At 44.2% G+C, this 12,113-nt stretch overlaps 1 protein-coding gene across 1 annotated transcript in view; it reads left to right on the forward strand.

Annotated features, from left to right (window-relative positions):
• The window catches only part of ETV6 (ets variant 6), a 186,363-nt gene that overhangs the window by 75,829 nt on the left and 98,421 nt on the right, over positions 1-12,113 (forward strand). The window contains exon 2 of the mRNA XM_014959248.1: positions 11,821-11,988. Within this exon, the coding sequence (XP_014814734.1) occupies positions 11,821-11,988 (168 nt within the window). The remainder of the gene's footprint in view (positions 1-11,820; positions 11,989-12,113) is intronic.

Below are 12,113 nucleotides of genomic sequence, written 5' to 3' on the forward strand. Positions count from 1 at the left end.
CGTGGGAAGGGTTGGAGTGCCTCTGTCCTGGTTCTTGTGGCAGAGGAGGGATGTGTTTCTGGAACGGGTTCACAGCTCACTTCTGATGCAGGCCATCTCCGCTACCACTTGTGAGTCGAAAGATTTCAGTCAATGCTTTGACAAGGAGGAGCATTAAGAAAGCAGAAGTGCGCATGGGGAGGGTGTTTAAAATGAATGCTAAAATGCAAAGTTAAATGATGCCTTCTCTAAGCTTTTGTGGAACGTCTGTGTCATTTTACTTTTCTCTTGTGGTTCCAGAGCAGCAACGTAACCCAAGAAACGTGGTCATGCGAAGAGAGGGTCAAAATGGGGTTTATGCAACTTGCTGCTTCTTCATGCACCTCTGTTCCTAATTGTAAAATAGGATTCAAAAAGGTCTTTCCTCTGGTGCTTCTCTATTGTCACTCTTTTGGCTTTGAGTTCTTCAGGGGTGTCTTCTGCTCAGTGTTTCTGTGGTGCCTTGAACAATGGCACCGTGGTTTAGTTTGCCTCTGAGTGCTATCACTGATTAAACATCAAATCCTAACAGTTGGGTTCAGATCCCAGTAGGGTTCTTAGGAGAGAATATTATTTTCTAAGGAAGTATGTTTTTGCTCAGCCCCTGTGCTCCTGATGGACTGACCACCTCATCTACATATGTTTTGGGCCCTCCAGTTGCAAAGGTGAATGTAATAACACTTTTCTTCATTGCAGGAAAGTGGTAAAGACATTATAGGACATCTTTAAATAGTGTAATAATGAGGACTGTGGACAAGGCTTCAGTCAAACAAGGCTTGAGTCAAAACGGGCCCAGGACTAGGAGTTTCTTCTTTTTCTTAAAGATGGCTGCAAAATTGACCCTTTCAGTGGGCTCAGCTCCCAAGCTTGTCGCTTATGTAGTGAGGCAATATTTGCAGCTCATAAGCAATCTTATGTTAAGGGTGGAGTGGCTCTCACTACAGTGTCCATTCAGTTGTGAACCAGCAACGCTTAGCTGTGAAAACAAGCCAAAGATAACCAGAGTGAAACTTCAGCACTTCTCTTCTGCCAGGAGCAACATCATAACCAATGCTTTGTGTTTATGAGCTAAAACAAAATAATAATTTGAGGAAGAACAAAAAGCAATGCAAAGCTTGAAAGGAACAATTAAAACAATTGGGGAACTTAACGAACAGGAAAAGCTATGGCAGAGGGACAGCAGCTCTACTGAGATTTTTGTGTTTAGCCATCCCAGGGCTTGACAGACCTGTGTGCTCAGCATTATCCTATTGCCCTGTTGGCACAACCAAGGGGATGAGGGCTGTGGTAATGCCACGACTTGTTTTGGAGAGCCAGAAGCATGTCTGGGAACAGACTCCTGTCCTCACCATTTTTCCTCAAACCGTTTATGTGGAGCTTCTTTTTCACTGTGCTTTGCGGTGTGGCATCTGCCACCCAGCCCCGCGCAGCAGCACCGTGCAGGGGGTGATCCACTTCTTGTTCCCCTTCTGAGTGCTGGGAGTGCCGCTGGAATTTCCAGAGTGAGAGAATAAGGGCTGTGTGGGATGTACCCTGTCACATGGACAGGTCGTACCTGGAAGGCATCTCTTGTTTTCAGAGCAGTTGGGAAAGGATTGCTAATAGCTCTCCTTACACAACAGAATATTCACCCGCTTAGTTCATTACTTATTAGCTCCAGGCAGGGACATTGCAGATTTGTTAATGGTAATGGCCAAATCATTAGAGTGTGCAGCATTAATGGAGGAGAAAGCATTTAATAAAGAGCCATCACTCGACCCTGTCATTGTCCCTGGAATACGGACCATATTGTCAAATTCAGGCTCTGCTCTCCTGTCACCTACTCCTTCTTAAAAGGATAGCTTGCTTGGGAGCTTCCTACATTCAGCTTCTTTTCAAACACATGTGAAAGCTCATCTTTTCTCTTGGATCAGATCTGTTGTACCGTGGCCAGCTGTTTCTGTACAAACATATTTTAAAAGTCTCCTTAAAGGCCTGCCAATCCCGATGGTTCTGTGCTGGAAGGACCACATTTTAGAGGAAATAAAAGATACTGTTATGCCTCAAGCAATCCCCCAGGTGGTTTGATTACTTTTTCTAAGTGATATTTTGTGTCTGATGCATTGATCGGCAAAAAGTTCAGTTCTTCTAGTTTGCATTCTCATACCCATAGATTGCCAACTGAAGAGACCTTCCAAAATCTGCAAAATAAATTGTAACAGCTTGTTAAATAAATGAAAACAAAAAAAACCCCACCAACCTGATTCTTGTACAGGTTGACCTTCCTGCAGATTTTATTTCTTTTGATGTAACTCAGCTTCTTTCAGTGGTCTCCCATTGCATCTTAACATTTTAATCACAGCTTCTTATTAGCTCATCCTTCTGCAATATGTCTTCCAGGCTGTCTTCTCTTTGCTCTGTTTTTATTTCCTTTTGGCTGTTGGGATGTATCTGTCATATCTGTCTCAGTCTCTGTAGTTCCTTTATGCCTTCCTTATAAGCTAGGCCTTCTGACTCTTGTAAAAATTTGTCTGTCTTGCATTTTTAGATGCATGTGTACATATATGATGCAGAATGAAGAGCCTGCAAATGTGCAGGATGCAATATTCTTAGTGAAATCCTACCAGCTGTTTTTTACACACTCTCCTTTGTCAGCTAGAGTTTCCTTTTTTAGTCACAGTGGTCTCATGTTGTTCACACTGAAGTAAGTGGCTGGAGTAGGGGAAAGATAGTGGGAGAGGAAGGTCGTAATTTGATGTTTCTGCCGTATCCAGTTTCTGTTCAGTAGACAAGGTCAGTGCAAGTATATGGTCCTTTTTAGGAACTCCTTCTGCATTTAATGTGCTGGGAGTCAAATAATCTGAATCCTTCTGATATTTTATAGTGGCAAACATCCATTGCCTCTTGCTTCTGGACTAGCTTATTAAGGCAGTCTTTGAGAGTGGGTATTTTATTTGGCTGTCTTTTTCTCTTCATGGATTCTGTTCAGTTTTCCTGAGCACCCAAGTGGATCTGCCTATTTTTTTGCCAACAACCCTTATTATAGCTATCATCTTCCAGGGCTGACCTAGATTCCCTCTGCAAGTTGCCTTTACCTACTTAGATGTGGCATTGAACAAGGGGATATAGTACACTCCCTGCCATGCTGTGTGGGCTGGCTTACTTTTGCACCACTTGAACCTTTCGGAGCAGCAGTTGTAAGGTGTGGAGTTGGACCTCATCGTGGCAGCCCCGTGTTTCTCTCTGTATTTGGTATGTCCTTTTTCATGGAAAATCTTCCAGAAGTCTGAAGTATGATGAAACACTGACATGAGAACGTGGTGGTGCTGTGTTTGCCAGCGATGGTTAATTTTGCCAGTGAGGAAAGTTGTAAAGATGTTGACCTTGCAGGGTTAAACTGTTGTTTCACAAGATAATAAGTAGGTACACCAGTTCTCTGGTCTGAAATGGCTTTCCAATGCCAGAACCCAAGCCTGTGATCAGGGTTGTCTTCTCAGTGCCTCCGGAGGTGGTTAACTTTCCTTTGTAATGGAGAGACATTCTCATGCTTACTGGGGTAGGCACCTACATGATCAAACATAAACAATTTTTTTCCAGTTTGTTATAGTAGCTGATTTTTGGGTGTGCCTGTATTTTCAAATGGTAACAGATATAAGATAATTATGGCTTATCATGATGCAATCCGTTTCCAAACAGGCATATATGCACACTGTTCACCCTCAGGTTCAAACTGATTTCGTGTAGATAAGGAGAGAGAGTAAACTTAAGTGACTGAGCTGGAGAAGATAAAGATTGAGGCCCATATGTAGACTTTACTTCCACTAATGTAAATCAGAACCAGAATAATTATTTTTAAAATATCGCTGGAGAATTTTGCAGGTATAGATGAGAGCAAAGTCCACACATGCAATGGGACCCAGAAGGGTCATTTCTTGTATTTTTAAATTGTATTTTTAAAATGTATTTTTAAAATATGTGTTTCATTTGTTTCCAGCAGTGACTGAGGATTAAAAGAAGCCATGACTTTTATGTGAATTACTCTCCCATGATTTTTCCACTGCTTAACTGATGGGCACGCAGATAATCCATGGCGGTGAATGAGTTGACCTCGTCCATGCGACAGTTCTGGCCTGTGGTTCATGCTATGGAAATATTTGATATCTCCTATTGTGAAGGATCCTGCTCTCACAGTATTTGTAGCTTCAGGAAAAATGTTCAGAAAGCAACACTCACCCCTTCTACAAAGACCAGAAATGATGCTTGAATGTGTTTGAATACACAGTAGGATTGCAGCTTGCCAGTGCAGTGACAGCAACCCAGTGAAAACACTTGTGCTGCCATGCCAGCCCGGAGATGCTGCGGAGTAACTCTAGGATTTTCCTTTCCCATAACACGTGAGAGGGCAGCTCCCTGTACACCTCTTAGTTCTCCCATCTTAGTTTCATGGCCTCCAGAAATTTTGCGCTGAAATGAGTGCATGACTCCAGTCACGGGTGTTCAGGGTGTGAATTCCCACGCGTAAAGGCAGAGTTGTACAACCACCCAACGTTACAGAGATGAGGCTCCCCCAGCACTCCCTCTTTTAGAAAAGAGACTGCAAAAAAGATGCAGTGAAATATCTCTGATGTGCAGCTATCTAAGCCTGGAAAGTCTTCCTCTGTTGCCCTCCCTGCTTCCCTGCTGCTTACTCACTGGCCACAATACTTCAAAGCCTCACGTGGGGTTTTTTTTTCTAGCTGTGCAATAAACTCTCTCTCTCAGCCTTCTGTGGCACTTTGTGCTAAGTGAGTGTGCTAACAAAATCATGATGTAGGCACAAAAGGGGTTGCCCTGTGGATCAGAGCAGTGGCCCACCTTTCTCCGTGCCTTGCTTAAACAGAGGTCAGTAACAAGTTCTTCAGAGGAATGTTTCAGCGACAATCCTGTAATGCAAATTTTGGTGTTGCCTGTGGAAAAGAGCCAGGGACAGATAGTTTCTTAACATCGGGCGGTTGAATCTGTGGTTGACTTCTGCCTTGAAGTAGCAGGTCTGGTGGGCCAAGTTCCAGCTCCGCTGCCTCTCCTGTAGAAGGGTGAGTAGAGGGGTTTCCCACTTCCCATTGATAAAGCTTTACTCCCATTTTAGAGCACAACAATTCCGCTTCCAAATTCTGAACCAGAATCTGCCTCCCATATATATTTTGTGCTGCCTAGCTGGCATATCTATGGATAGTATTCTTTATTATTAATATAAATGACTAATCCTTCCTTGAATCTTATTAAACTCTTTGCCTTAGTATTATCTTGTAGTTGTACATGATATTATCTTCCCACAGCCTGTTTCTACTCTCTGTTCCCCCATATTATCTGTGATCTCAGCGAAGAAAGACTTTTTGAGTTCAGCTAGATTTTTTGCTTCATTTATATTTTCTAGTTTGAGATATTTTGCAGTGCTTAGACAATAACGCAATTGTATCATGGCATTTTCAACAACAACATTGACCTCCGCGAGCTGCCTTTTCACAACACTTGAGTACATCAGTGTTGCTGTCTGTAAGATTTTAATTTAATTAGAACAGTGGTTGTAATCATTTGGGGAGAAGCATGAACTTCATCAATGTCTCCTTTCCCCTTCCTTTTTGTGATGAACTGTTGCACCTCTGTCTGGGGTTTTTTTACTTGCTTGAGTAGAGACTGAGACGTGAGAGGGTTGCCATCTCCTGCCCCTGTGCCAGGAGGTTCGTCAGAAGCAGGCTGAAGGGAGGAGGCAGGGAGGAACTGAACTTCACAAAATCACTAAGGTCACCGAGACAATCTCTGCTCTCTGTGCGCAGGAAATGAGATGTTAATCTTTTCCCAGTGCTGCTTTGCATAAGGTCCATTCCAGAGAGCTGTGTTTGTTTTAATTTCTCTAATTACTGATAGTGTGCTGATTATGCCGCTATAGATTTGACGTGAATTGCTATATTAATGGGATCAAAAATGAGGAGAAGTCTGCCATGGAAATTAAGAAGATGACAGCAACTGGGGGAAGGGAGGGAAGCGGACAGTTTAATTCATACCCTGGTGCTGCAGAGCTGTACTTTGCTTTGTCTGGAGCCTGATGCTTTGTTGGTGGCAGAACTTGAAGTATGCATTTACCAAAATCCCAAGATGTTTTAATTGTGTACCCGGTGCCATACAGTCCCTTAGGGGCTCTGATTTCCCCCTTCCTCCCTGTGTTACACCCTGTGACTCATCTCATACTAGTCTCTTGGACTTTAGTATCCAGCTGTAGCGTTGCATACAAAACACTGGTGAACACTGCATATGTCTTCCTTCCCTTTCCTCTTCCCCTCGCTTGCTTCCCTAATGATTAACTTGAATCTCCTGCTGTCGTCCCCTGTGCTATTGTGCGGCTGATTTGCTGGCATTGCCCTGCTGAGTGCCCAGATGTTCAGGGCCTTCTAAATCTTTGCTGGAAGCACTTCATTTCTCCCAACAACCCTCTTCTCTAAGGCCATTTTTCCCCCTCTGCCGTACCCAAGTCACCCACTCCTGAGAGGATCCACAGGAGCAAAAGCAGGCTCCCTTCAGCTACCCGGTCCCTTGGCTTCCCTTTCCACGTTTCCTGCCTCAGTGGGCTTCCTGAGAGAGATAGCAGCTCTGATCCCATTTCCTTGCAGAGATGAGCATCCTCCCTGATTGGGGGCGTACGACGTTGTGTCTGGAACACCAGCTTTTGTGAGAGCTGCAAGCATACATTTCAAATCTGGATTTGCACAAGGCAAGGGCATGTTACTCGTGGGTTTTTAAGCCTAGGGCTTCCTAAAAAATGTAAGAGGGCACCAGCACACCTCTCTTGCACGTCCCACAGGTGAGGAGTTGGAGCAGGGTGATGGGATGATACCCTGGGAGCTGGAAGCTTCCCTTAAAGCAGCATCCCACTGCTACTGTCCTGTGAGTAAATAAGGATGGCCTGTGAGGATGGGACAGGTAACTTTCTCCCTTTTTGCTTCTAACTGTTGCCTTCCCAATAGTTACCGCAGCACAAATCTCTGTATCTCCACTTTATGGTAGCGCCTGCTTCTCTGGGGAGCAAGGGGAGCCTGGGCCATCTGGAGAAGCGAAGATGAACTGCACGTGCACCAAGAGAGGTGTGGGGTGGAAGGTGGACACCAGCAGCCTGGGGGGCAAGCGCATGTCAGCTTTCACTCTTGGGGATCTTCACCCTGTGTAGTATCATAGCATGCAATATAGGAGTAGGTGTTTATGTCCAACACAGGGTATTTGCAGACCATGTTGGCCATTCTGGTTTCCTGAAAACTGCTGCATTGGTAATGTGTTTCCTTGCTTTTCAGTTAAAAAAAACACCACCACGTCATTTTAGAATACCATCCTATCCAATTACTGAAGTAGTCATGGCATTGGAACAATAAGGGGGCTTGCTTAGCATTCTTTCTTACATATTTTATTTTCGTTACTGCAAAACATGTATGTCATTTGTGCCTGCCATCTGAGTGGAGTTAGTAAAGGGACAAAAACACTACCAGACTGAAAGCTGGAGAACATTCACAGTGAATGTTCTACCCTCTGCTTTGGAGGGTAGAAGAGCATAGTTTTAGCAAAAGAGTGAAGCTATTTTTACTTGCAGCCTTGCTTATCCTCAACTGTTAGACTTTTTTTTAAAGGTGACTACAAATTTAATTTTGCAATTTTGACCCTTATCTTAGCCATATGAATTATTTGTGCTCCTGGTGGAACTTTCTAACTGTTCAGGTAGATTTTGTGAGTAAAGCCTATACCTCAATTCTTCAAACTGCAATCAGTGTGTGCTTTGATGGCTTTGGGAATCTAGTCAGCTGTTACATATACTCCTGCTCGACAGTCATGATCGATATACGTTTTGAGTTACCTTCCCTTTTTTTTTTTAGGACAGGATGGTTTGATCTAACGTTTTCTCTGGGAACGTTAGAAATTATCTAATGCAATTTCTGGAAATTTAGTGGTTTGTACTTTTATAGTACAAAGAGAACGAAACCATAGCTTGTCTTGATTCTTCACCAAGTATGTCAATCTGTCCCTGCTAGATTGGGCAGGTGAAAGCATGCCCCAGCCCCAGCAGGCCTGGCTGGTTGTCTAGGTGGCACTGTTTGAGCACCAGCCACTGCTGGAGTAAACCCCCAGGGTCTCTGTAAAGGTTGACTTAATGCATCTCTTCAATTGTTGTACTCAAGGTGAAATTTCATGGTGTAACTTTCCTGACTCACTGTGGGCTGAAGAAGCCTTTCAGAAACGATGACAGCAAGCAATATGCCAACTGTTTTATCCACCTCACTGTGGCTACTGGTGAAATACTAGGGTGCTGCTATTTTGAAGTTTCCTGTTAGACGGCAGTTGTTTGGGGCTGAGCGTTTGGTCACTTGTGGGTTTAAATGTTTATAGAGTCCCCTGGCATGCAGCAAATCTGGAATAGGGTAATGCCACGCTCTTGCCTAGCACTCATCACCAATAATCTCAAAGGACCACACCAAATGTGTATTGATTTAGTCTCTTTTACCAGTGGACTAAGCTCAGCAAGGCTGTTTGCTCAAGTACACACAAGGTTCATGCTGATTCTCCGACCAGCACTACCTATCCTTCTTCCCAACCTGTTGCTCGAACAGCCCTACCATTGAACCGTCTATTCTTGGCCCTAATGCAAAGGGAAATACTAAACTGACTGGTTAGGAAACTCTTTAAAAAAAAATCCTGGTAGCAGAGTATCTGGTTGCATAACCTTAGGAGCACAAGATACCAGCCATGTTTTTGTTTGATGGATCCCATGGAGAAAAGCCCTAGGCAGTTCTGCAGTTAGGAAGATTAAGCAAATGTGTTCTCAGTGGTGTGAGCACAACAGGTCCCTCCTGGAAGTGTGACTCTAAGAAGCCTCAGAAAGCCTGGAGGAGCAAATGTGACCTTGTGCATTCACGCGTCGGTGTAGGCCAGGAGCTGCGTGTGGCTGAAGCACAGAGCTATGGTCGGTTGCAGAACTGGACTGATGTTTGCAGTTCTGCTTCCAGCCATGTTACTGACTCATCCCTCCATAAACAGGGATGAAGCTCATTTTTCCACAAGCCCAGTGCCTTGACCTCCTTGTGACATTACCATCCACACCTTTTGGAAATGTGGCCAGGACAGTTACAAGGGCTGCTCTCTTAGGATGTGCTTGTTAAATGCATTGCCCTTGAGAGGTACATGCTGTCCTTTTTTTCAAGACAGCTTAACTCTGAAATTACTTTGCTCATTTGAGCTTTGCTCTTTCTGTAACTCAGGTTGTCTGTGCGTCTAGTAAAAAGAAAAAAAGACTTACCTAATGTCTGTAAATTGCTTTGATACTTGGGTTAAAGGTGCTGGAAAAAATGCAGGATTAGTAAGAGAGGGCATTTCAAAGGCACTAATAAGAGTCAGATAGCTAACTCCCTTTTGTGCCTTGTAAAATGTGTTCTGCAAATATTACCAATTCACACATTACTGTGGACATCCAAGGTGTGTGGAGAAAACAAGTGCCTTTCCACAACTTTTTGGTTTTTTACTGTCCTGTTCTTATGAATACTAGGAAACAATGAATCAAATGTATTTATTTATAACAGTAAATCTAAATGAAGCTGTCTTTGTATAAATCAGGTTACCGTATGCCTTTAGGAGGTTGATGAGTGCTGAGAGAAAGGCAGCAGGTACTGTAAGCTTCATGTCTTAGCTTGGTAGAGTGCCTCCTGAGTGTTGAGGGAAGTGCATGGGGTTCTGGATTTAATTTTGTCTTCTGCTTGCACTTTTCTCCTGCTGTTGGCCAGTGAGAAGGCCCTTTGAAGCCACTTAGTCCTTGTCTTTGCAGCAGTGATTCAGTATTTCTGTGAGCATGAAACGTGACCTTAGGTTGGACTGTATCCTGCATTCTTCAGGAGGGAGGAAAAGGACTTCAGGTCTCCCATCTATCCTCTTAATGCCTGTTTGCAGAGGCAGGCATCTGTGTGGCTATGTTTCAGAAGCGTTCCTCTTTTTATAAATATCTCATTCAATAAACAAAATGAGCAGCTGCAGTGTGGTTCGATTATCTGAGCTGTGGATCGCAGCAGGAAATGCTAGGAAGTGTTGCTGGTCTCGCTGAGAGTCGCTGGTGTTTGAACCAGTGGTGAGAAGGTGCCAATGGGCAGCGAGGCTGCAGAATGGGCACAGGGAGCTGCACCTCGTGAAGCACAGCGTCAGCCCTTTCAGGTCAGGGGAGGAGTTGCCTAAGTTGAAATAATGTTTTGTAGCTCCACAGGTGCGTCTTTCACCACGTCTCAATGAACATCCCTGTTTGCTAGCTAAGAAAAACGAAATTCCTGTGAGCTGATGCATTGCTATTACCTGGACAGTGATGAGTAGACAGAAACTGAGTGGACACAGTGAGGTGTTAAAGGGCTTTGCAGGAGACTGGAAGATTGAACAATTTCTGTTTACGAAGTACTGAGTTGAAAGCCAAGGAGGCTGTACTCACAGAAATAACAACATAGTGGTGGTGGAGTGATCCAGGCCTGCCTTCCCACTCTGTCTGAACCCGGAATAGTTGGTGTTGAGATGGACTATTTATTCTCCACATGCCGTCAGTCTGCTCTGCCATGACTGTCAGCAGTGGTGACTATAGGATAGTGGTGGGACTCCAGATGTTGAGGTGAAACTTCTGGTTCTGCATGAACTCCTGAGCAGCAAGCTGATAGCAGCACCTTGTGCCAGAATGAGCAGGGCGTGCTTTGAAGTGGTGGCAGAGAGATGCAAGATTTTCAAGGTGCTCCATGTCCCATTTCTTTTTGGACACGTCACCTAGTCTGCCTGCAGAGTTTTCTGCTTTGGTACATTGAGTTATTTACTCATGTTGTACAAACCTCTCCTTCCCTTTGCTGGCAGTGAGGGTGCTAACGTTACGTTCTGCAGGTGCCTCTTAGTTCCTACCTAGTTCCCTACCGCACGGCCGTGATAATGTTGTGGTTCGTAATGGAAGTAGTTACTTTCTCTTGCTCCAGCACCGTTTGTCTTTTCCATTTGCCAGAGATCAGAGTCAGAGCAGGGAGCTGCACATGTACGTTCCTGCAAATGCTCAAAAATGAAGGTAGCTCTTTTTGTTTCTGTAAGTATGTGGGTGTAAATCCACGCTGTTTGCACTGCCATCATTAAATGTCAGCAGCACGGTTTTGGGGAATAACACGCGTTGCTTTCCGGGAAGCATATGATAATGATTTTTTTATGCTCCTGTAAAATTGTGGCTATGTTTATTTACAAAGGGTATAATTTGTGCTGTGATTGGAGTACAGGCTTAGAATATGTAAGAATTTTCCCATCAGATCAGATGAAATTTCAGTCTTAAGTTTCTTGGCAGAGGTTTTCAGAAATAAAAACCTAACAGTGACAATTATGAAACTAATGCAACATTCGCAAATTGCCCTTTAACTCTATTTGACTGTCCTTGCCTAGCTGCTTTCTGTGTGCTGACTTTCTTACTTGGTTGCGAGTTAAACTACTTCAAAGAAAGTGCTGGTAAGTAGTTTAGGCAAGAAAAGAACATTACTCTATGGTAAATAGAATCGTTTTTAGTGATAGAGGATGGTTTTCTGCAGCAAAGACAAAACTAATTGCTTAGTGTCTTTAAGATGCTATGAAACAAGTAAAGTGTTAAATATGTAATAAACATGCTGAGATCATGACTGATTTGTTAGCATAAGATTAAGTGTTTTTGGCACTTTGTGTGACGGTACTCATGCATGTACCACGGAGTTGCTGTCAGATTTTCACCAACATAAAACCCTCAGAGTCTCCCCACTTGCGTGTCACTTCCCTTTCCTCCCTCAGCAAATTTCTGAGAAGACCCTTGGAAACTTTCTGGACCTTTTGAAAACTAAACCCGTCAACCTAAAAGCTGCTCGGCCTGTGGCAGCGGTGCCGGGCAGCGCGTCGCCCGTGCAAGCGCTTGCCCGCAAGCGGCCGGGCTGCGAGCCCCGTGGCTCCCCGGGCAGCCGAGTGCATCGCTGGTGCTGTTGGCCCCACCACGCGCACACTTCCTTCCTTCCACCCACTTCCCCCTCCCCTGCCTTCGGTATCACACCTCTGTTCCAAAGTTCACGTTGTCCTCTCTCTTTCTCTCC

Source organism: Calidris pugnax, unplaced genomic scaffold (genome assembly GCF_001431845.1).
Source record: "Calidris pugnax isolate Ruff unplaced genomic scaffold, ASM143184v1 scaffold298, whole genome shotgun sequence".
Lineage (NCBI taxonomy): Eukaryota > Metazoa > Chordata > Aves > Charadriiformes > Scolopacidae > Calidris > Calidris pugnax.